Source organism: Moschus berezovskii, chromosome 2 (genome assembly GCF_049115385.1).
Source record: "Moschus berezovskii isolate FMDL1 chromosome 2, NW_MosBer_1.0, whole genome shotgun sequence".
Lineage (NCBI taxonomy): Eukaryota > Metazoa > Chordata > Mammalia > Artiodactyla > Moschidae > Moschus > Moschus berezovskii.
Genome location: NC_142461.1, coordinates 119,723,940 through 119,749,984, shown reverse-complemented (window position 1 = coordinate 119,749,984; position 26,045 = coordinate 119,723,940). Strand labels below are relative to the sequence as shown.

General features: G+C 40.2%; 1 protein-coding gene across 2 annotated transcripts in view; it reads right to left on the bottom strand.

The window, feature by feature from the left end:
• AGPS (alkylglycerone phosphate synthase) overlaps positions 1-10,078 on the bottom strand; it is a 134,084-nt gene extending 124,006 nt beyond the window's left edge. Inside the window, exon 1 of one of the 2 annotated variants that reach the window (XM_088830350.1) lies at positions 9,702-10,078. In XM_088830350.1, the coding sequence (XP_088686476.1) occupies positions 9,702-10,039 (338 nt within the window). In that variant the 5' untranslated portion in view covers positions 10,040-10,078. The remainder of the gene's footprint in view (positions 1-9,701) is intronic. The other variant, XM_055398610.2, reaches the window with a different exon arrangement.
• Positions 10,079-26,045: the final 15,967 nt, after the last annotated feature.

The following is a 26,045-nucleotide window of genomic DNA, read 5'->3' as shown; positions in this document are numbered from 1 at the left end:
CTCAATCCTAAAAGTAGCAAGCACTTAAATGTCCATCAATAACAGAGCAAATAACCTATGGTATGTATCCACTCAGTGAAATACTATTCAGTAATGAAGATGAACAAAATACAACCAGAAGCATCAACGTGTGTGAATATATTAAACATAACACTGAAAGGAAAAAGCCAGACCCAAAGGAGTACATATGTGATTCCATTATATTATTAATACTTCATTAATATTAAGTCCAAAACAAGCAAATCCAAGCCACTGAGTTAAAAGTCAAGGCAGTCGTTATCCTCGGGGGAGGCGACACTGGAAACAAACATGAAGAAGGCTTCTGGGGTACAGGTAATACTGTTTCTTAATTTGAATACTGGTAAGATAGATAGACATACATACATCTATCTTACCAGTATTTAAGAAACAGTATTACCTGTACCCCAGAAGCCCTCTTCAATACTTTGGCCACCTCATGCGACGAGTTGACTCACTGGAAAAGACTCTGATGCTGGGAGGGATTGGGGGCGGGAGGAGACAGGGATGACGGAGAATGAGATGGCTGGATGGCATCACCAACTCAATGGACATGAGTTTGAGTGAACTCCGGGAGTTGGTGATGGACAGGGAGGCCTGGCATGAAGTGATTCATGGGGTCGCAAAGAGTCGGACACGACTGAGCGACTGAACTGAACTGAACTGACTGAAGATAGATGTGTTCACTTTGTAAAAAGTAAGCTATGAAACTAAGATTTATGCATTTACTTAGAATAAATTTGGAATAATTCAATAAAGTTTAACAAAAATAATAAGTATATATACACATATTTATAACTATCCAGATAAGTTTATACCACCCCCAAATTATCTCAGGACCATCAGTGCTATGTGTACTATACTTGGAGACACACCAATGTATCAAAGAAAGAAAAGGAGATGGGAAGACCACATTCTGGGAGCAGCAACAATTCTGGTATGCAGCTAGACTACACAGTAGGTATCAGGAAATAAAAGATAGCCTGGAAAGGCTGATATAGACAGATCCTTCTGGAGGACCCAAACTGCCCTACCAAGGACACTATAACATATTCAGGAGGCAATGGGGATAACACAAGCAAATGATGCAGGTGGAAGACTTTGATTTACCAAAAAGTTTTCAGCCCTTTCCCTCAATTTCTCCAAAAACATTCCAGCAAAATCTCCATTCTCCAGCCTCCAGCTTTCAATGTGGAGGAAATTCAGAAAGGTAATAGTCCTGTCCTCTCCCTAGCCCTCTTATATGACTTTTGCCGTTAGTTGCTTCTGAGAGAAGGCACTACGAACCTGGGAACAGCCCTTTTTCTGCCTCTCCAATATATTCGCTATGGAGAGGTTATATTCGAGTCTTTCAGTGCCCTATACAAGGCTTACCAGAGCTGGCTCTGCCCTTGCAGAGGAAACCTTCTGTGGTACAGGATGACCTGTGACTGAGCACAATGCAGGGCAAATATTAGGCAGCCCTGATCTAAGCCATATACTCCAGCCAGCTTTATTGGTAATAAAGCTGACATTTTCACTCCATCTGTCTATATTCCGAATCTTACTTCTCAATTCATTCTGAATTCAGATGTGGGACAGAGGTATAAACAAATAGAGAGAGTAAACTCTACTCAGAATCCTTTGATTTGGTTTGGATTTGAAACTAACATACCAATCTGATAAAGATTAGTTTATTATTAATATCCTATTTCAATAGCAAGAAAATAAAACCAAAAGGAGTTGCTTAGCACTTGCTTTTAAAGCATTCCATGAAGTATCTCATCTGACTATAAGAGAACTTCATTTTTCCACAGCCTAAGAAAAGATCACTTAATTTACTACTAGATATGTTTATTAAGTGACCAGAAGTGATAGCTCTATAGCAGAAACTTCCTGACATAAGTTCAGTTCAGTCGCTCAGTCGTGTCTGACTCTTTGCAACCCTATGAATCACAGCACGCCAGGCCTCCCTGTCCATCACCAACTCCCGGAGTTCACTCAAACTCACCTCCATCGAGTCGGTGATGCCATCCAGCCATCTCATCCTCTGTCGTCCCCTTCTCCTCCGGCCCTCAATCTTTCCCAGCATCAGGGTCCTTTCCAATGAGTCAGCTTTTCACATCAGATGGCCAAAGTATTGGAGTTTCAGCTTCAACATCAGTCCTTCCAATGAACACCCAGGACTGATCTCCTTTAGGATGGACTGGTTGGATCTCCTTGCAGTCCAAGGGACTCTCAAGAGTCTTCTCCAACACCACAGTTCAAAAGCATCAATTCTTCGGCGACCAGCTTTTTACACAATCCAACACTCACATCCATACATAACCACTGGAAAAACCATAGCCTTGACTAGATGGACCTTTGTTGGCAAAGTAATGTCTCTGCTTTTTAATTTGCTATCTAGGTTGGTCATAACTTTCCTTCCAAGGAGTAAGCATCATTTAATCTCATGCCTGCAATCACCATCTGCAGTGATTTTGGAGCCCAAAAAAATAAAATCTGACACTGTTTCCACTGTTTCCCCATCTATTTCCCATGAAGTAATGGGGCCAGATGCCAGAAATTCAGTTTTCTGAATGTTGAGCTTTAAGCCAACTTTTTCACTATCCTCCTTCACTTTGATCAAGAGGCTTTTTAGTTCCTCTTCACTTTCTGCCATAAGGGTGCTGTCATCTGCATATCTGAGGTTACTGATATTTCTCCCAGCAATCTTGATTCCAGCTTGTGCTTCTTCCAGCCCAGTGTTTCTCATGATGTACTCTGCGTATAAGTTAAATAAGCAGGGTGACAATATACAGCCTTGACGCACTCCTTTTCCTATTTGGAATCAGTCTGTTGTTCCATGTCCAGTTCTAACTGTTGCTTCCTGACCTGCATACAGGTTTCTCAAGAGGCAGGTCAGGTGGTCTGGTATTCCCATCTCTTTCAGAATTTTCCACAGTTTATTGTGACCCACACAGTCAAAGGCTTTGGCATAGTCAACGAAGCAGAAATAGACGTTTTTCTGGAACTCTCTTGCTTTCTCCATGATCCAGCGGATGTTGGCAATTTGATCTCTGGTGCCTCTGCCTTTTCTAAAACCTGCTTGAACATCTGGAAGTTCATGGTTCACATATTGCTGAAGCCTGGCTTGGAGAATTTTGATGCATGACTTTACTAGCATGTGAGATGAATGCAATTGTGCAGTAGTTTGAGCATTCTTTGGCATTGCCTTTCTTTGGGATTGGAATGAAAACTGACCTTTTCCAGTCCTGTGGCCACTGCTGAGTGTTCCAAATTTGCTGGCATATTGAGTGCAGCACTTTCACAGCATCATCTTTCAGGATCTGAAATAGCTCAACTGGAATTCCATCACCTCCACTAGCTTTGTAGTGATGCTTCCTAAGGCCCACTTGACTTCACATTCCAGGATGTCTGGCTCTAGGTGAGTGATCACACCATCGTCATTATCTGGGTCGTGAAGCTCTTTTTTGGACAGTTCTCCTGTGTATTCTTGCCACCTCTTCTTAATATCTTCTGCTTCTGTTAGGTCCATACCATTTCTGTCCTTTATCGAGCCCATCTTTGCATGAAATGTTCCCTTGGTATCTCTAATTTTCTTGAAGGGATCTCTCTTATTCCTGAATCAAGAGGAAGTCTATTTACAGAAAATGTTGTCTATCTTAAAATGATACTTCCAATCTAAAAGAAGTATCATATCAAATAACCATGGAGGTTAAATATTCAGCATTTCTTATTCACTTATAGTGGAGAAGGAAATGGCAACCCACTCCAGTATCCTTGCCTGGAGAATCCCATGGACAGAAGAGGCTGAAGGGCCACAGTCCATGGAGTCGCAAAGAGTCGGACATGACTGAGTGACTAACAAACAAACACACACAGTCACTTACAGTCCAAAGACAGTTAATTTACACCCAGGCAGTAAATCCCCCATTACTTCTCCTTTCTCCTCCGATCTGGGGTCATCCACAGCCCTCCTTTCCCTTCTGTCCTCAGCACCATCTTCTTTCACACGTCAAACAAGATTCACTTGCAAAAGGAAACAGGTTGGTCTACGTTTTTAAACAATGTATTACATTTTCTTAAATTATGAATTTCACTTTGACAGGATCAAAATGAAACTTCTATTTTATCATATATAAAAATATATAAAACATATTTTATAATACACAAGCACAATATAAACTAATGCTCTTTTAATTATCACACTGTATATGATCATGATCTATTCACTCACAAAAGATTTGAAACTTAGATGACAAAGAAAATAACTTGATGATTACCAAGTAGGTAGCTTCCCCCGAGAGAACAACGTCAAGTGCAGTAACACTGCATAGGTGAGAAATACAGCCTATGGAGTAAGACAGATCAGAGTTGAATTGCTGTCTCTTTTATTTTGTAGTTGTGTGACTTTAGACAAGTCAACTACTCTAAGTCTTTACTTCTCCATTTGTAACATACATATAGTATCACCTCCGTTTCAGAGCTATTGTGAAAATTAAATGAGATAATGTACACGCCTCAGCATTGGCGTGTACCTTGGTACATTAGGACTTAAGCAAATTAAAACTTCTATTACTACTATTACTAGAATTCCTAGTTAAGAACTCAAAGTAGGCTGCTGCTGCTGCTGCTGCTAAGTCACTTCAGTCGTGTCCGACTCTGTGTGACCCCATAGACGGAAGCCCACCAGGCTCCCCCGTCCTTGGGATTCTCCAGGCAAGAACACTGGAGTGGGTTGCCATTTCCTTCTCCAATGTGTGAAAGTGAAAAGTGAAAGTGAGTTCAGTCAGTCACATCTGACCCTTAGCGACCCCACAGACTGCAGCCTACCAGGCTCCTCCATCCATGGGATTTTCTAGGCAAGAGTACTGGAGTGGCTTGCCATTGCCTTCTCCGCAAAGTAGGCTAAGTATTTCATTCAGCATGACTACTAAAATAAGCTCTAAGTTTGTCAAATGACAGTAAATTGTAAGTCAGGTCACTTGTGCAAATAACCTTGTTGCAGAAATGCATCAGCTCTTACAAGCTTTAGGATGCCCTTCTGGGAAATATTTACAAGAGGTTAACTCACATTTTTCTTTCTGGAAAATATCTACCAAGGTTCTTGTAGATGTTAATTAATACACTATTTATTAAAGAATGGTGTATATAAATGACACTATGAGCAAGTAAATTATGTAACTAACAGCTTTCTTAATCAGATATTTTTTTGATCTGAACTATAAGAGTTTACAACTGCTATAAAAATTGCCACAGAACCATTTTGACTAATGCAAACCGCAAAGAGGTTGGAGTCAAAATTACAACTGGGGAAATGGTTATTGGTAATGGAAGAACAGATGTGAACAAGGGTTCTTTTCCTTCTTTTTCATAACATTATAATAACTTTTTAAAAATTGAAAAAAATTCAAAACCAAGGCATAAAAATGTCACATATTTGGCTGACATTTACTATGATTTTTAGGAATCTAAAACTGCATTCAGAACCAAGAGCAGAAAGAAATTGCTCATGGAGTAATAGGCAATTATAGGAAAACAGAAGTCCAAAAGTAAACCATCATCCTCAAAACTCTACTCCACAACTTCAAATAAAGAAAATATATGTTCTTGGATAGAAGTAAAATCTACTCATAAGAGATCATGTGACAAGTGTAACAGGTTTTAAATATCAACTAATGCACTAACTTTCAAAATGCAAATCCATCCTCATCTCTATTCTCACTGCCATCATTTTGAATTAATCCTTCATTATTTCTCCCTTATTCTGCTTTAACAATCTCCCTGAATGGATCTTCCCATATCCATCCTCATCTTTCTCCAATCCACTCTTAACCTTGCAGCTGCAGTGATTGCTCTTCAACCCAAATCCAATCTGATCACATCCCTTCTCAACTTAATTCCTTTAAGGGCTCTCCATCACTACGCCTCCTACGTTGCTTTGTTTCTTTTCATTATATGTCATATGATGATCTGACATACTGCATTGCTTGTCTGTTACACTATCTCCATTCCAAATAGAATGTAAGTCTACAAGGGTAGAGTTTTTGTTCACTGTTATATGCTGCATAGTAAGCACTCAAACATTCACACATATATGAGTGAGAGAATGAAAGGACTGATGACCTACAGGCCAAAGGCCTCCATGACCTGCTCACGCCCTCCTCTTCTAACTTACTCCCACCTCTACCAATACTGAATTGTCTAGTTACCTAAATACAAGGTGCACTTTCCCACCCTCCTGCTTTGCCACATGCTATGACTTCCGTCTGGAATACCAACGCTCCTCACCACCAAATCAACCTGCCACACTATCGTCCATATTTTAAAACCGTCTTCAGAAAGCTTCTTCTGAGGCCCTAGACAGAATATATCACTCTTTCTTTTCTCTGTGCTATATCTGTATCTACACTGGCTCTACTCAAAATGTGCTGGTATGTGCACCTCCCTTGCTAGATTGAATTTTTTGAGGCCAAGGACTATTATCTCTTTACTTCCAGTACCTAAGACAACATCTATCATAAAGCAACTACTCAATAAATGTTAAGTAAATTGACATATACAGGACTACCCTATAAGAGGAATGAAAGCATGAAGTTTCAAGAAGTTACTCTTCCAATTCCAAGATGATAAGCAGCCATGAGATAAAAGCATTTCAACCAATGACATCATCCCAGGTAATAAAAGAAAGGGAGTTATACAAATAACATACATGACCAAATCCTTCCAAAATAACGATATACAGTCACATTCACACTTCACTAGAAATACACACTGGCTCCTTCCTGCTCCATCACTTGCCTTCCCTTTTGGCTCTGCTCTGGGGCTGGTAAACTGAGATCCAGCTAAGCAGTAGGAAGTAGAAGGGACACCTGGGTCCCCATGAAAAGCTCATTAAGCAGATCACTCTTGTGAAGGACATTTTGATGCTTCATGTAATACAAGTTTTGTGTTCCCTCATACTATTATTCAAACTTTAACATATTTGTACAGGATTAGATTTTACCACATCTAATCCTAAAAGAAATACCAGGGCCGTTAATGGCATAGATTGCATGCAGTTGGGCCTTCAGTCCACGGAGCAGCTACAGAAGGCCTCCCAGACCAGTCACCCTCAGCTGTGGGAAGCCTCATCCATTACCCCATTGTGCCTTCCAAACATTACTTTTTCTCTAAATGCCGCAAATAAAGGCCCTAGGTCCAACTTTAAGGAACACTTGTCCTCTCTACTTAGTTCAAGAGTGTGAACCTGCACATAAATGTACAATCACACAAAAGAATGGATACAAATGCACATTAAACCATTAGAAAACTTCAAAGTTTTAAATCCAATCACAGCTAATATAACTTCAAATGAAGCCAGAGACCAGAATGTGACCCTTGATTCTTTCTGCCCCCACCACTCAATAATCAAGTTATGGAAAATTTGCCTAATACTTTTTCAAATAGATTGCCCACTCCCAGCATTATGCCCGAGTTCAGAACCACTGCATTTCCCTTTGGGATATTAGTCTTCTAAATAAATGGTTTATTCTTTTAAATCTCCAGGACTCAATCAAAACTGCATCTCCCATTTGTTGAGGGGTTATCGGCTCAGACGGTAAAGCGTCTGTCTACAATGCGGGAGACCCAGGTTCGATCCCTGGGTAGGGAAGGTCCCCTGGAGTAGGAAATGGCAATCCACTCCAGTACTACTGCCTGGAAAATCCCATGGGCAGAGGAGCCTGGTAGGCTACAGTCCACGGGGTTGCAAAGAGTCGGACACGACTGAGTGACTTCACTTTATGAAATCAGCATTACACTAAGCACTTGATCACTTTAGATTTTTCAATTCTCACAGCAACAATGCAAAGCAGGACTTACTGTCCTCATTTTCACACATGAGGGGTCTAAAGCTCTGAGAGAGACTAAGTCACTTGCCCAAGGTCATGCAGCTGGAATTGTGGAGTGGAAATTCAAACTCAAATCTATGTTCCCCAAAACCATATGCTCAACTGCTTAAACCTTCAACTCAATCCCCAGTGTGACCTTTCTAAAGGTAAATGTAATCATATTTTACTGTACATAAAATCTTGTAAACAAGACCAGCCTATCCGCTCCTCATTCCAAGCTATTCTCACCTCTTCCTGCAACACTTAACTCTTAGCAGTTCAACCTCTCACTGCTTTACCTGTGAACACAGCTTTTCCACTAAGAATGTTTTTCTCCTTTGACAAGCTACTTCCAGAACAACCTTCGAGATTTACTCAGGCAATCCCTACCCTGGAAAGCCTTCGTCCTAATAAATAAATACCCAAAACTGGGGTAAGTGACTTTGCTACTGTTATTAGCTAACTTTCTTATTATACTGTATTATAACTTTATCTTCTTCTTAACTGATAACCTTCTTCTTCCTAAGGTTATCAGTTCCTTAGGAGTAAATACTGCATTTTAAAATCTCTACATTCTTAGTACAGTGAGTATGTAGTAGGACTCATGAATACTGAATTAATGAATGAATTCATCAGAAACAGTACAGTTTAAGAATTTGGCCCTAAAGTCAACTTGGTGAGATTTCGAAAACTAACCTGCCACACAGTGAACCCGCCAAGCCTAGAGCAGGTTTCTAAATCTTGTTTATCTCTTCATCTATAAAATGAAAGATAACTGTACCTATCTCACAGTTTGGAGAGGAGTAAAAGAAATTCGATTTAGCACAATCTCTGACATTGAAAGTACACACTAAACATTCAGTTCAGTTCAGTCGTTCAGTCGTGTCCGACTCTTTGCAACCCCATGAATCACAGCACGCCAGGCCTCCCTGTCCATCACCAGCTCCCGGAGTTCACTCAAACTCATGTCCATCGAGTCGGTGCTGCCATCCAGCCATCTCATTCTCTGTCGCCCCATCTCCTCCCGCCCGCAATCCCTCCCAGCCTCAGAGTCTTTTCCAGTGAGTCAACTCGTCGGATGAGGTGGCCAAAGTATTGGAGTTTTTCAAAGTTTATCCGTGCTGACAAAGCCACATCTCAAATACCAACTTTTCCTAGTGGCTTGCATCAGAGCTTTAACAGTTCTCCAAAAAGTCTTAAGATATCTTACAAACAACCTCACCCACAAACAAGGATCTTTCAGCTTTTGGTTACACCACAGCTCAGTAACTACCACCACACCCTAAGTCACTAGCAGTGTCATCTAATTATTGCTTCTTCCCATCCCACGATTTCCTCCTCCCTCAAATATCATGCCCCTAAGCAAGCAGAAATCCACCCCAGAAACCAGCAGCAGCACCTTCTTCCAGGAACCGCCACCTCACACCCAAGCTAGAGCGAATTTTAAGAGATTCATCATTTGGTACAAACTTAAATTTCCTTCGAGGATCATAATTAAACCCCTTCTATTTATTCGAAGACGGTGGCTTCCTAAGTATTAATTCAAGACAGACAATGAATTTCTGGCACTATGAATCCAAGAAAAAAGGTCCCCTGAAAGCCTTCCCCAATAAGAGTTCTTCAGGTTTATCACTCTCAAATAGTGACCAAAACCCGTCTCATCCTGCTTGTCATCTACGCTCTCTTAACAGAGATGGTCCGCACTTTCAGGGACCGGAATGCCTTCCCCCCTCCCGTGTCACCTCCCTTCCCACCGCGCCCGTGCCCTCCCGCAGCACAGGCCCGGCCTGGTCCCTCTCCAGCGGCTGGCTCAACAGAGACGTCACTCACCGCTTCTTGGGGATGGGGCCCGACTCCTGCGCGGCGGGAGTGGCAGTGGGCGCCGCCGTGGCGGTCGCCGCGGTTCTCCGCGCTTTGCAATCATTGGTACTCAGAGCTTCCTGCGGCCGGCCCAGCAGATGGCCCGAAAGAACCCGCAGCCTCCGCCCGGCGCGGTCCCGCTCCGGGTCCCGGTCCCGGTCCGCTGCAGACCCGGAGCCCGCGCCGGCGCCCGCGGCCGTCCCGCCCGCAGCAGCCACCGCCTCCGCCATGGCTTCCGCCTTGTGCCGCTGCCCGGGGCCGCTGGGCGCGGGTGAAAGGTCACTCAGAGCGGCGCCCGGCGCGACCATTCGCTGCGGCACATCCCGGCAGCCACCGCGGCGACTGGGCGGCGGGTGCCATGCGCCTGCAGCTTCTTATCCTCAGCTCCCGCCCACCGCGGCCGCCCGCCCCCACGGTCACGCCCCAGACCGCTGACACCTGTCCAGCAGGTGAGTTCCAGCCTTCCCGAGATTGGCCCGGCCCGAGTCAGGCTAGATCTGGAGCCAAACCGCAAGCGCTCCCCGAGGCGATCTAGCGCGCCGGGTGGTCTTCTCGGGTGTGGCCTGAGCCTCCGGCGTAGCCCTCAGGAGCAGACGCCTCGGACCATCATTCCCTGGGCTCCACCGCTGCTCTCCCTCCCGGCGGGGGTCACTAAAAAAGTAATTCAAAGCTGATTGGTTGCCTATAACCATCAAAGCAAATTCCAGTCATTTTCTCATCACCTACTTCGAGCCTGGCACTGTGCTCAATGCTAGACCTCAAGTAAGTAAGCTTTGAAAAACCTGAAATAAGGAAACAGACTCGGACAGAGTTACGTTGCCCAAAGGCGTGAACCTAGTAAACACTAATGCTGAGTTGCAACCTAGGTTCTCTTTCTGTGGTTACTGGGTGTTGCGGCCTTCTTTTTCTTCCTTTTCCTAATAGTGCCAAAGTTTTCTGTTGCCAGAGATAAAACTGTTATTGTTTGGTCGCTAACTCCTGTCCAGCTCTTTTGCAGCTCCATGGACTGTAGCCCTCCAGGCTCCGCTGTCCATGGGATTTCCCAGGTAAAAATACTTAGTGAATTGCCGTTTCCTTCTCCAGAGGATCTTCCTGACCCAGGGATCAACCCTGCGTCTCCTGCATTTGCAGGCGGGTTCTTTACCACTAAGCCACCTGGGAAACCCAACAACTATTATTAAGACATCTCAGTCATCTACAAATTGACTTCATTTCTGGAGAATGGCACTTACTGAAATTGGAGGTGTGTCAGTTGGACTGTGCTCCACAACCGTTTTCAGCCAGTTAATCAGATAGACTTTTATAAGCCACCTTGAAGGCCTCAACCATCAGAAGTAGAGTTCCCTTTTGCCTAAGGTGCAATTTAAAAGTAAGTCTTGGGAATGGTAAGAGAAGGCGTTGCCATAAGCTTTCTGAGCCCATTGAGTTCACCTCCTTTCTGAATAGCCACCTGCTTGCTAACACAGTCTTCTGCAAAAGAGTTAAGATATTCCAGAAGTTATTCGACCAATACAAAAGAACCATTTAATAATTTGGAGAAAATTCAGGTAAACAGTGAAGAGGACTTGATTTGTATGCCTGATCACCAAATCTAAAAGAGAGAGTTCAGCATTAAACATCCAGTCTAGCTACAGAATCAGAGACCCACTCCTGTTTAGCTGCTGCTTCTAACCACTGTCTTCTTGAGATAGACTAGGGGTGGGAAAAGGGAGCAGCAGGAGTAAATTGCTGTGAATGCTCTAAGGAAAAAGACTCCTTAAATTTTGAGAATTCAGCGACTCTAGTCTTTGATCTTCTCACACCCTTCTAGATGTTTCTAGAACAGTATTGAAACACCACGTAGCATGTTTGCTTGCAATCACGTAAAAGTCTTAAAGTGAAAGTTAAAGTCGCTCAGTCGAGTCTGACTCTTTGTGACCCTGTGGACAGTAGCTGGCCAGGCTCGTCTGTCCGTGGGATTTTCCAGGCTGGAGTGGGTTGCCATTTCCTTCTCCAAAAGTCTTAGATTTCTTGCCAGAATGCTGTATAAGCAACAACTGCCTCAGAATCTTTTTGGAATAGGACAGGTCTATTAATTTTTGCTTGAGTCCCAGAGAGCTCAATCCAATACTAACTGTCATGCCTTAAATGTAAATGTAATTAACTGACTCCCCCAGTCTTTTCCATATTGAGGTTGAACATGCTTCTTGACAACTCTCAGGAGACAAAATTTATAAATTTTGCCAATGTCAACAATAATAAAAAACCTTACCTCCTGGGTGATGGAAAATTTGATATAAACCAAAATTATAGTTTTGGTGTAAACTATTATAGCATTAGAAAAACTGACTATATATATTTCAAATATGTGCACAGTAATGAAACACATGTAGGCAGTAAAAACACTTGGTGAGAGCCTATTACATAACTCATTCATGTGCTATGAGATGCAAAAGCGTTTAAGCCTATGCTTCCTCTGCATGGTAAAATTAGCTAGTTAGGAATTGGGATATATGTGGGGAAGAAACTGTGATACTATTAAGTGAAATATGTGTGATGTAGGCTACATTAGTGAAGGATTTCCTAACCCCTCTCCTTACAAGAGCAAAGCTCAAGCAGAGTGCCTTGTTACTTATTTCATCCTTCCTAAGAGAAACAGGTATTTCACATGAGGCATGGTCCATTGAGTTTGAGCAAACTCTGAGAAAGAGTGAAGGACAGGAAAGCATGGCATGTTGCATTCCATGGGGTCACAAAGAATCGGAAACGACTGAGCAACTAAACAACAATGGTCCATTGAGATTCCCTCCAAAGGCAAAACCTCAGTGATAATCACATTCAGCAGGGCCATCTCCACAAAGTTATTCCTTCTGAGTCCTGGAACTGCTGCTGCTGCTAAGTCACTTCAGTCGTGTCCGACTCTGTGTGACCCCATAGACGGAAGCCCACCAGGCTTCCCCGTCCCTGGGATTCTCCAGGCAAGAACACTGGAGTGGGTTGCCATTTCCTTCTCCAATGTGTGAAAGTGAAAAGTGAAAGTGAAGTCGCTCAGTCGTGTCCAACCCTTAGCGACCCCACGGACTGCAGCCTACCAGGCTCCTCCATCCATGGGATTTTCTAGGCAATAGTACTGGAGTGGCTTGCCATTGCCTTCTCCGGAGTTCTGGAACACTTGGCCCTTAATACCCTAGATCCACATGGAGAGTGCGCTTTATTTGCATTTACAGCATCTCTTCTAATATGAAGCACAAAAAAGTGAAATTAACTCCTGAAACATGCACCAAATTTCTTTATTGCACTGACTTTCATTGCTTATCTTCAGAGTTGATTAGTGATTCTTGAGTGAAGGAGTTCTTGAATTTTATACATTTTTATTAGGAAATGAGAAAAAGTAAACCAAAGTATAATTTATTATAGATCAAAAACCCACGTAACTTCCATCTAGATTGAAAAATAGAGGGTTGCCAGCACCCCAGAAGTCCCTCTTGTGCCCTCTCCCAATCAGTTCACCCTCTGTACCTGTCATGGGTAACCACTGTCCTGAGTTTTATGATACACATTTCCTTGGGTTTTTATGTTTATCAATAAAGCATGCATATGTTTCCTGTTTTTTTGCATTTATATGAATAGTATGATATAGTATGTTCTTTTGTTTCTGCTTTCATTCACTCAACATTATGAGATTCATTCATATTGTTACATGTAGTTGCAGTACGTTCATTTTCTTTGCTGTATAGTATTCCATTGAATGTGTATACCAGGGTTTTTTCTACAATTAATGGAGTTGTTTCCAGTTTGTTTTTTTTATGGATATGGTTGCTATAAGATATTCTTGCATATGTCTCTAGGTGGACATATAGGTGAATTTCTGTAACATACACATCTAAGAGTGGAATTTCTAGGTCATCATATATGCATAGGTTTAATAGATAATGAAATACCAGACTTTTCCAAAGGGATTGTACAAAATCTATTCCAGCTTCATAGGATACTTCCCATATTTATTTATTTAAAACTAAATAGACTGACAGGAGAAGGCAATGGCACCCCACTCCAGTACTCCTGCCTGGAAAATCCCATGGGTGGAGAAGCCTGGTGGGCTGCAGTCCATGGGGTCGCGAAGAGTTGGACACGACTGAGCGACTTCACTTTCACTTTTCACTTTCATGCATTGGAGAAGGAAATGGCAACCCACTCCAGTGTTCTTGCCTGGAGAATCCCAGGGACGGCGGAGCCTGGTGGGCTGCCGTCTATGGGGTCGCACAGTCATACACGACTGAAGCGACTTAGCAGCAGCAGACTGACAGTAACATGTCAGAACTCTCATATGGGAACTCTCCTAAGCTGCTGGAATAGATTTTGTACAATTCCTTTGGTTTCCCTGGTGGAACAGTGGTGAAGAATCTGCCTGCAATGCAGAAGACCCAGGTTTGATCCTAGGTTGGGAATATCCCCTGGAGAAGGGAATGGCTACCTACTCCAGTATTCTTGCCTGGAAAATCCACAGACAGAGGAATCTGGCAGGGCTGCAGTCCATGGTGTCACAAAGAGTAGGACACGAATGAGCAATGAACACTTCCACTTTTCATAATACCTTTGGAAAAGCCTGGCGTTTCATTATCTGTTAAATATATGCATACTTGAGGACTTAGAAATTCCACTCTTAGATGAGTACATTACAGAAATTCATCTACATGTCCACCTAAAGACATTTTATACCAATCTTACCCAAAACAGTCCCAAACTGGAAACAACTGTACTAATTGTAGAATAAACTCTGGATGGGGAAACAGTGTCAAACTTTATTTTGGGGGGCTCCAAAATCACTGTGGATGCTGATTGCAGCCATGAAATTAAAAGGCGCTTACTACTTGGAAGGAAAGTTATGGCCAACCTAGATAGCATATTAAAAAACAGAGACATTACTTTGCCAACAAAGATCCGTCTAGTCAAGGCTATGGTTTTTCCAGTGGTCATGTATGGATGTGAGAGTTGGACTGTGAAGAAAGCTGATCACCGAAGAATTGATGCTTTTGAACTGTGGTGTTGGAGAAGACTCTTGAGAGTCCCTTGGACTGTAAGGAGATCCAACCAGTCCATTCTAAAGGAGATCAGTCCTGGGTGTTCATTGGAAGGACTGATGATAAAGCTGAAACTCCAATACTTTTGCCACCTCATGCGAAGTGTTGACTCACTGGAAAAGATTCTGATGCTGGGAGGGATTGGGGGCGGGAGGAGAAGGGGACGACAGAGAATGAGATGGCTGGATGGCATCACCAACTCAATAGACATGAGTTTGAGTGAACTCCGGGAGTTGGTGATGGACAGGGAGGTCTGGCGTGCTGTGATTCATGGGGTCACAAAGAGTCGGACACGACTGAGTGACTGAACTGAACTGATACAATTATATACTGTTTGGCTTACCTGGTGACTCAGTGGTAAAGAATCCACCTGCAGCGTAGAAGACGCAGGTTCAGTTCCTGGGTCGGAAAGATCCCCTGGAGAAGGAAACGGCAACCCACTCCAGTACTCCTACCTGGGAAATCCCATGGACAGAGAAGCCTGGTGGGCTACAATCCATGGGGTCATAAGAGTCAGACATGACTTAGTGACTAAAAACAACAATAAAGATAGATCTCCTGTATTACCGTCTAGAAGCCTTAGAGTTTTTCCATTCACATTCATAACTACAGGTTACCTGGAATTGATTTTTACCTATGGTGTGGAGATCAGGTTTCTTTTTTTTCCCCCAGTATGAGTATTCAGTTGTTTCAGCACTACTTGTTGAAAATACCTTGTTCTACATTACCACCTTTGTCATAAATCAACTGTTGACACAGCATTAATCTGTTTCTAGGCTCTATATTATATTCCATTGGTCTGTTTATCTATGCCACTATCACACTGGCTTAACTACTCTTTATTTTCTTTTCCATCTTCTCCATAGAATTATATCATTTGTGAATAGTAACAGTTGATTTTTCTTTTCCATCCTTCTTTTTCTTGTTTTAGTCAACTGGCTAGAACCTCCAATACAATGTTGAAGAGAAGTTGTAGTAGTGGCACCTTTATCTTTTTCCTGATTTCAAAGGGAAATCTTTCAACACTTCACTAGTGTTTCAACAGGGTTGCTGAGTTTTTGTTTCATTTTGTTTTTCAACAAACCTTTTAGCAGATTAAGGAATTCCCCTTCTAATCCTAGCTTGCTGAGAGTTTTTATTGTGATTGGAAATGAGTTTTATCAGATTTTTTTCTGTACCTGTTGAGATGATCATCGGATTTTTCTCTTTTATTCTGTTCATATAGTAAATTACATGGATTGGTTTTCCACTCTTCAGCCAACCTTGCAATGCTGGCAAGAACCCAACCTGATCATGACATACTGGCCTTTTTATATATCACTGAATATAGAGTAGTATTAAATTTTTGTTTAATATTTTGTGTTATGTTTACAAGTAAGGTTGGTCTGTTATTTTCCTTCTTTTAATAGAAACATGTCAGATTTTGCTGGTCTCATGAAACAAGCTAGTGAGTACTTCTTTGTTTTCTAGGCTCAAGAAGAGTTTGTGTAAGATTGATCATTATTTCTTCCTTAAATGTTTGCTACAATTCACCAAAGAAACCATCTGAACCTAGTGTTTTCTTTATGGGAAGGTCTTTTTGTTAAAAGATTAAATAGTTTAATGCTACTCACATTTTTTGTATCTGCTTGTTTCAGTTTTTAAGTCTTTTTAGCACATTGTCTGCTTCATTTACATTTTCAAATTTAATGATATAAACTTATTCATAGTATCCTCTGTTATCACTTAATGGCTATAGAATCTTTGGTAATGTCCTACTCTTTTATTCCCAATACTGGTTATTTTGCTATCTCTCTTTTTTAAAATCAATTTACTAGGCATTTAGCAATTTTATTACTTTTTAAAAGACCAACTTTTGACTTTGTTGATCCAATTATATGTATTTTTTAAATTAATTTGACTAATATTATTTCCTATCTTCCAGTTTTTTCCTAATTTTTTTAAATGAATGCTTAGCTCATTGGTTTCTCAGCCTCTGTTGTGTTTCTTTCCTGATATTTACATTTAGGGCTATACATTTCTCTATACACAATTAACTTCAAGTTTTGATAACATTATTTTCATGATTATTCAATTCCAAATGGTTTCCACTTGTATTTGAAAAGAATGGTTTGTATTCTCTTGTTTAGGAGTATTCCCTAGATACAAATTTGATCTAATGATTGTATTGTTCAAGTATTGTTTTATATATTGTATTGTTTTATATCCCAACTTATATTTTGTTTACTTATGTTATCAGTTATTGAAGTATGTTAAGATCTCCCACTATCATGATGGATTTCTCTCTTTTTCCTTTTATTGAAATCTTTGCTTTCAATACTTTGAACCTGTATATTAAATGTCAAAATTATTATATTTTCTTGATGATTTGAACCTTTTATAATTTTGAAATATCCCTCTTGCTTTCTAATAATGATTTTTGTCTTAAAGTTTAACTATGGCAGCTTGTGTGTGAGTGTGGAGAGTAAAGAGGTGGCCTTATCCTACGACTTACAATCTTTTTGTGTTCATATGTTTTAGATGTGTTTCTTGTAAATAGCATTTAGTTGTTTTCTTTAGGAAGTATCAGCACAAAATCTTGGATCATTTAACCTATTTAAATTTAATTCATTTTCTGATATATACGGTGTAAACAGTATTAGCCTCATTCCCAGACAGACATAGGTTGGAATATTGGCCCCACCATTGATCAGAAAGATGTGTTGTCTCAAGCTTGTGACATTAATATCTTTGGGCTCAGCTCCTTTTCTATAAAGTTGGGATAGTAATAACAACTTCCCAGGGGTATTAAAGGATTAATGAGCAAGAATATAGTAAATTCTAACTGCTGTTATGGAAGTGAGAGTGAGGTTGGTATAAGGATGACAGCCCTTCTACATAAGATAATGCACACTAGAGGGAAAAGAAATGAGGTTGAATGAGAATTGTGAAACCAAATCTGAGGAGCATTGAAAACTTAGCAGAAGAGTAAACATTGATCTGGTGGAAGTTATTTTAAATTCTTGAGAAGAGAATTAGCATGACAATCCAGGAAAGACCATTACTCTGGAATTCATTCTCAAGTGGAAGTCGCCTATCAGGTATACCTGCGAAGCTGTCCGTAGTTGTAAAAAGAAGCTCTACCAGCAAACGGTGAAGACATAAAAAAAAACTCCGACAAAAAAGTTTGTAGGAGTTAGCAATGTTTTTGAATGACAGGAAAGCATTTAACCGTGCTTAGCTGTCTGCTCCAGTAAAGGGCACTGAGTTAACTCGAGAAGTGATGTTTAATGGGAGAGTAGCTACAGGTGGTTCTATGTTCTGTCGCAATACCATTTTAATATTTTATATGTCATAATCACCCTATATAGGGAAAAGAGGAGGAACTGCATTAATTAGCCAAATTATTCGGTTAGAGTTGAAAGTCCTTTATGTTCTATAGCTGCTCTGCTACTAACTTACTATGCAATCTAAAACTCCGTTTCTTGATTTCTTCATGTTTTGTATTAAGAATAATTTCTGACCTGCCTACCTGTCAGATTTATTGCAAAATGATAAATATGCAAGGACTTTAGAAACCAAAGTCAAAAATTACTTTAAAATAATTATTTTCTTTAGAACAGATTAAAATCAAGATTTGTTATTTATCAGTTAGTACTTTAAGCCAGTAAACATTTAAAGTTTTGCTTTTAGGTAAACTTAAGCTCTTTGGACTCTAAGACTTCTTTATAAATCTTAAAAATCAAGACCCCCCCCAAAAGCTTTTGTTTATATTTATATCTACCTACATATCTACCTGTACCGTACAAGAAATTAAAATTTTTAGATATTTAAAATACTTCTTTATCAATTTATTGTAAAATAATGATGATCAGCCAATACATATTTATATAAATAAATATTTTACTAAAAATAACTATATTTGGGGGGGGACATGAGAAAAATGGCTTTCCTTTACATTTTTTCAAACTGATGCTTTGCTTAATAGAAGACAGTTTAATTCTATCTGCTTCTGAATTCAATCAGTTGAAATACCACATGCCATGTAACTACCAAAAATCTCCATGTTACACCTATGAGAGACTCAGAGTGAAAAAGATAAATAATGCCTTAGTCTGTTTTGAAAACAGTTTTGACCATGATTACTCCCTGAAAGGGTTTGGAAGACCCAACAAAGATTCCCAGATCACATTTAAGAACTGCTACTCTAAAGTATTTCTATAGATGTATACTAAAACTTTTGCTGGGTAAGCTCTAAACAACTGAACGCTAAAAGTAGTTAACACTCTTGCCACAAAGTAGTATGAAATGCCCACTATTCATAAACCAAAGGTGTTAAAAATATTTAAAGAATAATTTCACATTTTGATACATTCTATATGAAATACATATTTTTAAATCTCATACAATCACATTTTTAAAGTGATTCCTGCACTTTAAAATCAGATTTCCAAATCCAATTCACATATGAATAGAAACTTAATTCTTATAAATGGGGTAGCTAAATTTAGTATGACTTTTGTGTTGTAACATGATAGCTTAAGCTATCTTATAAAATCAGGCTCACTCCTGTGTTAGTCTTACAATACTATTTATATCTGTGCATTTAAATCAGTGGTAAAGAGTTAAAAGGATGTTCCCAAGTTCATTTTTTAATGCTGTGGAGGTGATAGCTTAGCAAAATTCTTTATTCACAAATCCTAGCATTTGAACTTTTCATGTCTCCAGGTTTCTTAGCCCTCCTCATCAGTGCTCTCATGTGTGTGGCCAGCAATGACGGAGCAGCCAGGAGCAAGTGATATTCTCAAAGGCAAGTCTTTTCTGTGCGAATTCATTCCCATCAGAATTGTTTTCCTTTTTTTTCCCCATAGATCAAAAGTATTCTTTGCGGGGTAGGGAAAGGAGTGTCTTTGATGCACTGAGACTCTTCCAGAGCACCAGAGAGAGCCAAGTTTGAGGATATTGTAGCATAAATCTCCAGGGGCCTAGACTCAGCGCTGGCAAATCTGCTTTAGGACAACAGACACTTTTAGGAATTCCTACTCCATATTCAGGAGAACTTACTGAGGAAGTAATTTGCTGCTTAACCCTCCCAGGTGGCATAATCTCTACTCATCATTTACCATTATTTTTTTTTTTTTTTAAAGAATTGACTTCTGAAAGGGGACGCTACTGATTTGGGTTATAGGATTATAGTATGAGAAGCTACTGTGAGTGTATTTGGAGTACACACACCTCTGATGGTCGCTCTGTCATTATGCTTTTACCGAGAATCAAATTTTCTCCTTAGTCTAACTGAACCATGGCACTGCTCTCACTACCCCAACAATCACATCTTGAAGCCTGAGGAAGTATATAAGCTACTTTGAACTAGGTGATTTGTGTTTGTTTTGTTTTATTCATGCCATGTGGCATATGATCTTAGTTCCCAGACCGGGGATCAAACCCGTGATCCCCTGAAGTGGAGGTGCAGAATCTCACCCACTGAACCACCAGGAAAGTCCCTGAATTAGGTTTTTAAAATCATCTATTAGCCACCAACAAGCTACCTGGGTAGAGCAGTAGTAGAGAATCCACCTGTCAAGCAGGAGACGCAGGTTTGATCCCCTAGAGAAGGAAATGGCAACCCACTCCAGTATTCCTGCCTGGGAAATTAAATGGACAGAGGAGCCTGTTAAGCCACAGTTCATGGGATCGCAAAGAGGCAGACACGACTTAGCAACTAAACAACATTAACCACCAAAGCAGTGTTTCTACTGCAGCCCTATAGCTACCATTTAAAGTAGCAATATCTGTTTTTGCAATCTACTTTTTAAATGTTGACATATTAAATGACTTTTTCATGCAAGATATATGGTAGCTTTTTCATGTTCTTCTTATTCTTTTTCCTTATTTTTAACACCCCTCCTTATTTTTTCTTTCTTTTAAGCCTCTTTCTCTTCTGTTTTTTCTACATGGGTCAGTATAATGCAGGACTAGAGAAAGATGAAGAAATAAAGTATTCAGGGTTCTAAAATGAGCAATAAAATCGCTCCATGAGCCAAGAGACAAAGTCACGGGAAGACAGCCAAGGCTAATGCCAGGAGGTCCCCATAGAGGAAGACAAAGCAGGAAACACATCCCAAAGTAGAGGCCTGTATAGAACAACTGAAAGCCAGACTGCCAGGCAGGAATGCAAGGATGGTCTAAATGGAAGCCAACTAATTCTGTTAAAGGGGTCCTTTTCTAAAACATGCTCTTTAAAGACATTGTCTGACCCTCTTTAAAGACAGTCTTCAAAATAGATCCTTGATCCAGCTTACTTTAAACTTGTGTGCAAAATAGTTGTGTGTTTAAAGTGTTAGATAATTTTTCATTTCTGTTTTAAAAGCATTCAAATACCAGGTACTAACAGCACATTCATTTCTTTTAAAAAATGCCAAAGCTACTGGATCCAAACAGAGTGAAGTAAGCCAGAAAGAAAAACATCAATACAGTATACTAATGCATATATATGGAATTTAGAAAGATAGTAACCTGAACCCTGTATACGAGACTGCAAAAGAGACATAGGCATATAGAACAGTCTTTGGGACTCTGTGGGAGAGGGTGAAGGTGGGATGATTGGGGAGAACGGCATTGTAGCATGTATATTATCATAAGTGACCAGTCCAGGTTCAACGCATGATATAGGATGCTTGGGGCTGGTGCACGGGGATGACCTGGAGGGAGGATATCCGGGGAAGAGGGAGGTGGGAGGGGGGTTCAAGAAAGGGAACACATGTACACCCGGGGCGGATTCATGTCAATGTATGGCAAAACCAACCAATATATTAATGTGAGATAATTTGCCTCCAATAAAATGAATTAAAAAATAAAGTAACATTGTGATTTGCTTGTATGTGGTAGGAGGAGGACAGAGTTGAAATTTACGTAACTGGAATTTTAGTTATAGTCAGTTCTAACACTATTTTTGTGGTGAGCCATAATCAATTTTTAAACCCATCCATTTAATCACAATTCAGGTTAGAAGCAGACATTGTCTATATAGAGTAGGGTCATAGGATGATTCCCCAGAGAGCAGGCAGGAGGCTTGTAGAGGGGTGAACATCAAGAAGCCTCCCACAGGGAAGCAGTGCACCAGCTGGAAAAACATGACACTAGATGCAATAATAATCATGAAGAGATCTAGGCCCCACTGCAGCCAGGGGTTCTACAAAAGGAAGGGGAAGATATCTGAGTGAATGAGCCACTTTTCCTGCTAGTTCTGAGTGTTCCTTGTAAAGCACTAGGGGTCAGGAAAATCATCCTTCATTGACTATGCACTGACCTACCCTTTGTGCCTTAACTACAAGTACATTTGAATTCATGATAAGTACCATCCCAAGTTCTAACTATAGTTTTCTAAAACTCCATCACTGAACGAGTTTGTTTATTATAACTAAACTACAGATGTACCAGCTTCCCAGCAGATCTTAAAATATCAAAGAAAAAATTGCATAAATTCAGAATTCAGCATATGAATATGTGAAATCCCCACAAAAATGTGTAAAAATTAAGTTTTATTAATACCTTTGAATAAATAATACAGTGCAGGATGATTACCAGTTATGCAACTTTCCTACAATAAAAACATATTTCTGCTAAATAACGTTTTCTTTAAGACCAATCAGTGAGAACAACAGGTAAACTTCTGCTTCCCAGATTTGAAATAAGATTATTAAAATTACCTTGTCTTATGGGAGAAGGCATCAATGGGAGAAGACAATCATTTCAGTTTGTATCCAAATAACCCAATGCAGATGATAAGCAAAGGAGACATTAAGGTGTTTGGAGAATAGGTCAAACAAAATTGGTCATGTTAAAGCTGGGTGATGGCACATATATACTCCCTACTTTTGTATATGTTTCAAATTTTCCATAATTAAAACTTTAAAATTTTTATCTTTTAAATTACTATTTCAAATATAGTCAATGCTGATTGCAAAATATCTAGACAGGACAGTAGTGTAAAGGAAAAGGGGGAAAATATTTTATCATGCATAACCTTTCCCAGTATTCAAATATCAAAGAAGATGAGAATTGTTCAGTTGCTCAGTCAGGTCTGACTTTTTTGCGACCCTATGAACTGTAGCACGCCCGGCTTTCCTGTCCACCATCTCCTGGAGCTTGCTCAAACTCATATCCGTTGAGTCAATGATGCCATCCAACCAGCTCATCCTCTGTCATTCCCTTCTCCTCCTGCCGTCAGCCTTTCCCAGCATCAGGGTCTTTTCTAATGAGTCGGCCCTTCACATCAGGTGGCCAAAGTATTGGAGCTTTAGCTTCAGCATCAGTCCTTCCAATGAATATTCAGGATTGATTTCCTTTAGGATTGACTGGTTTGATCTTGCAGTCCAGGGGGCTCTCAAGAGTCTTCTCCAACACCACAGTTCAAAAGCATCTATTCTTCTGCTCTCAGCCTTCTTTATGGTCCAGCTCTCACATCCATACTGGAAAAACCATAACTCTTGACTATACAGACCTTTGTCAGCAAAGTAATATCTCTGCTTTTTAATATGCTGTCTAGGTTTGTCATAGCTCTTCTTCCAAGGAGCAAGTGTCTTTTAATTTCATGGCTGCAGTCACCATCTGCAGTGATTTTGGAGCACAAGAGAATGAAGTCTGTCACTGTTTCCCCATCTGTTTGTCATGAAGTGATGAGAACAGATGCTATGATCTTCATTTTTTGAAGGTTGAGTTTTAAGCCAGCCTTTCACTCTCCTCTTTCACTTTCATCAAGAGGCTCTTTAGTTCCTCTTCGCTTTCTGCCATAACGATGGTGTCATCTGCATATCTGAGGTTATTGTTTCTCCCAGCAATCTTGATTCCAGCTTGTGCTTCATCCAGCCCAGATTTCTCAAGGTTTATTCTGTATATAAGTTAAATACGCAAGGTGACAATATACAGCCTTGATGTACTCCTTTCCTGATTTGAAACCAGTCTGTGGTTCCATGTCCGGTTCTAACTGTTGCAAGTAACACAACATCATTTCTGCCTCCTTCAGTTGGTCAGACAGACCACCCCTAGTACTAAGTAGGAAAGGAAACATAGGAGACAAGGATCACTGAGGACCATTTTGGAGGCTGGCTACTACATGGAAGACAGAAATACCCTTAAATATTAGAGACAAGATATAGAAAAATGGACTTGCAGGGGTTGTCTTTAAGTGAAATATATTTGGACCCCAGTCCATCTGGGATGGTTATATTACCAAAGAGGGAGCCAAACAATAACTTCTGGTTATTTAAAACTTTCAAGATACCTAATGCTATAAATCCCCATGTACAAAAGCCAACTACCCTATGAAGAAATCTAGAGGATTGCTGATTTTATCTTCCTTCAAAACTGAATGGAACACCAATGGCAAGTTCTGTTAAGGTCTTTTTATTGCCACCTTTCCTTGTGGCTCAGCTGGTAAAGAATCCACCTGCAATGCGGGAGACCTGGGTTCGATCCCTGGGTTGGGAAGATCCCCTGGAAAAGGAAAAGACTATCCACTCCAGTATTCTGGCCTGGAAAATTCCATGGACTGTATAGTCGATGGGGTTGCAAAGAGTTGGACACAACTGAGCGACTTTCACATATATACATTCCCAAATTGGATTATGCATGCCTCTGCCAAAGGTCAATTCCTAGTTTCTAGCTGCATTCCTGGTAGACTTCAGTCTGACTTGGCACAAGTGTTCTAGCCTGGCTTTTTGTTCTTAGCCTTAACAATCCCAACCAAAGAATCATGATGGAAGGGAGAGAAAATACAGCAGTGGGTTTTGCCCTTAACTTAAAATCTCAACAAGAGAAGAAAATAATCACCATATTCACAACTAGAAGTCTTGAAGAAAACATGGGAAACTTTATAAACTGACCGTCCTAACTATCCTTACGCCTCAGTTTATATATACCAAATTAAAGTTATACTTCAGTTTCTTTCTCTGTATTCATCTCTAAATTCACACTTACATATTGATTTCTAGCACCAGTAGTTTTTAAAAATAGTAGTTTCAGGGTTTTCTACCATACGTTCATGGTGGATCATGGTGGATCACTCACACCATGATCTTGGAGTGCAAAGTCAAGGGCCTTAGGAAGCATCACTGACAAAACTAGCAGAGGTGATGGAATTCCGGTTGATTGGGCACTTCCCAGAAAATGGGACATTCTGCAATTTTCCCTTGGAAAGGAGAGAAAAGAAGACTATGGATTGCAGGAATCTGCCACTTTGAAAATTAACTAGTCCAGGGTTCTCCAAGGTAAATTCTGTATGGTGCTAGTTCTTCTGGGTACAAGGCACATTCCTGTGGTTCTTCCATCATAAATTTGGAAAACATTTCCCACTATAACTCTGCCCCACTGAAGTCACTTTACCTATTAGCTTATAAAGGATCTGAAAATTCTTTGTAATAGTATGTTTACCCACAGAATGGTTTTCCCCCTAACACCTATTTATATCTCTTTGGGATGCATTGGCTTAAATTATAAGGTCCTACTGAGCAAGTGCTCAAGATATGAATAGCCAAGGCCAGTGTCCAAAGGACTGTGATCATTGATCAGTCATTTTGTGAATGGTGGGCCAAAGCTATCAGTTCAAAATTTAAATTACAGATGTCCTGAATGATAGTCATGGAAGCTTATTTTTAACATTTGAAGATGATATTAAAGTCTAAATCTATGTGATGAAAATTTTTTTCTTAGCTATAACGTTAAGTTCAGCCAATAGGGCAGAACTGAGCCTTTTAGACAAACCTGAAAAGTTATTGCACACACAGATACTCACATGTACGCATATAAATGCAATGTTTTTGTACATGGAAGCCATAATCAAAATGGGTGACCAGGGTCTGTGAGATTGCTAATTTCCTGGGTGAAAGAACAAGAATTCAAGATAACATTGAAACATTCAACAAATGGTAGTGTAGAAGAAACAAGGAGTCTATTTCTTAGTTACAATGAAGGGAGAGGTGCAGGTTTAGGAAAATATTCTAAAAAGAAAAAGGGATTTAAAAGTATCTCAATACAGAATCATAAGCCTTCCAAATGTATTCCTGTGTTTCTTACTTGAGAGGATGATGTTTGCTGTGATAGAGTTATATATGGGCGGGATGGGATTAGCAGGTCTATCTTTGATATTCAAGTTGAATTAACAACAGCATTATAAACAGAAGGGGGTTCAGAAAAAGTTTCATGTTTGTATGAAATGGACAGATTATCTCCTACCCTAAATCCCATGAATAATCCTCATTATCCTCTTTCAGCTTTT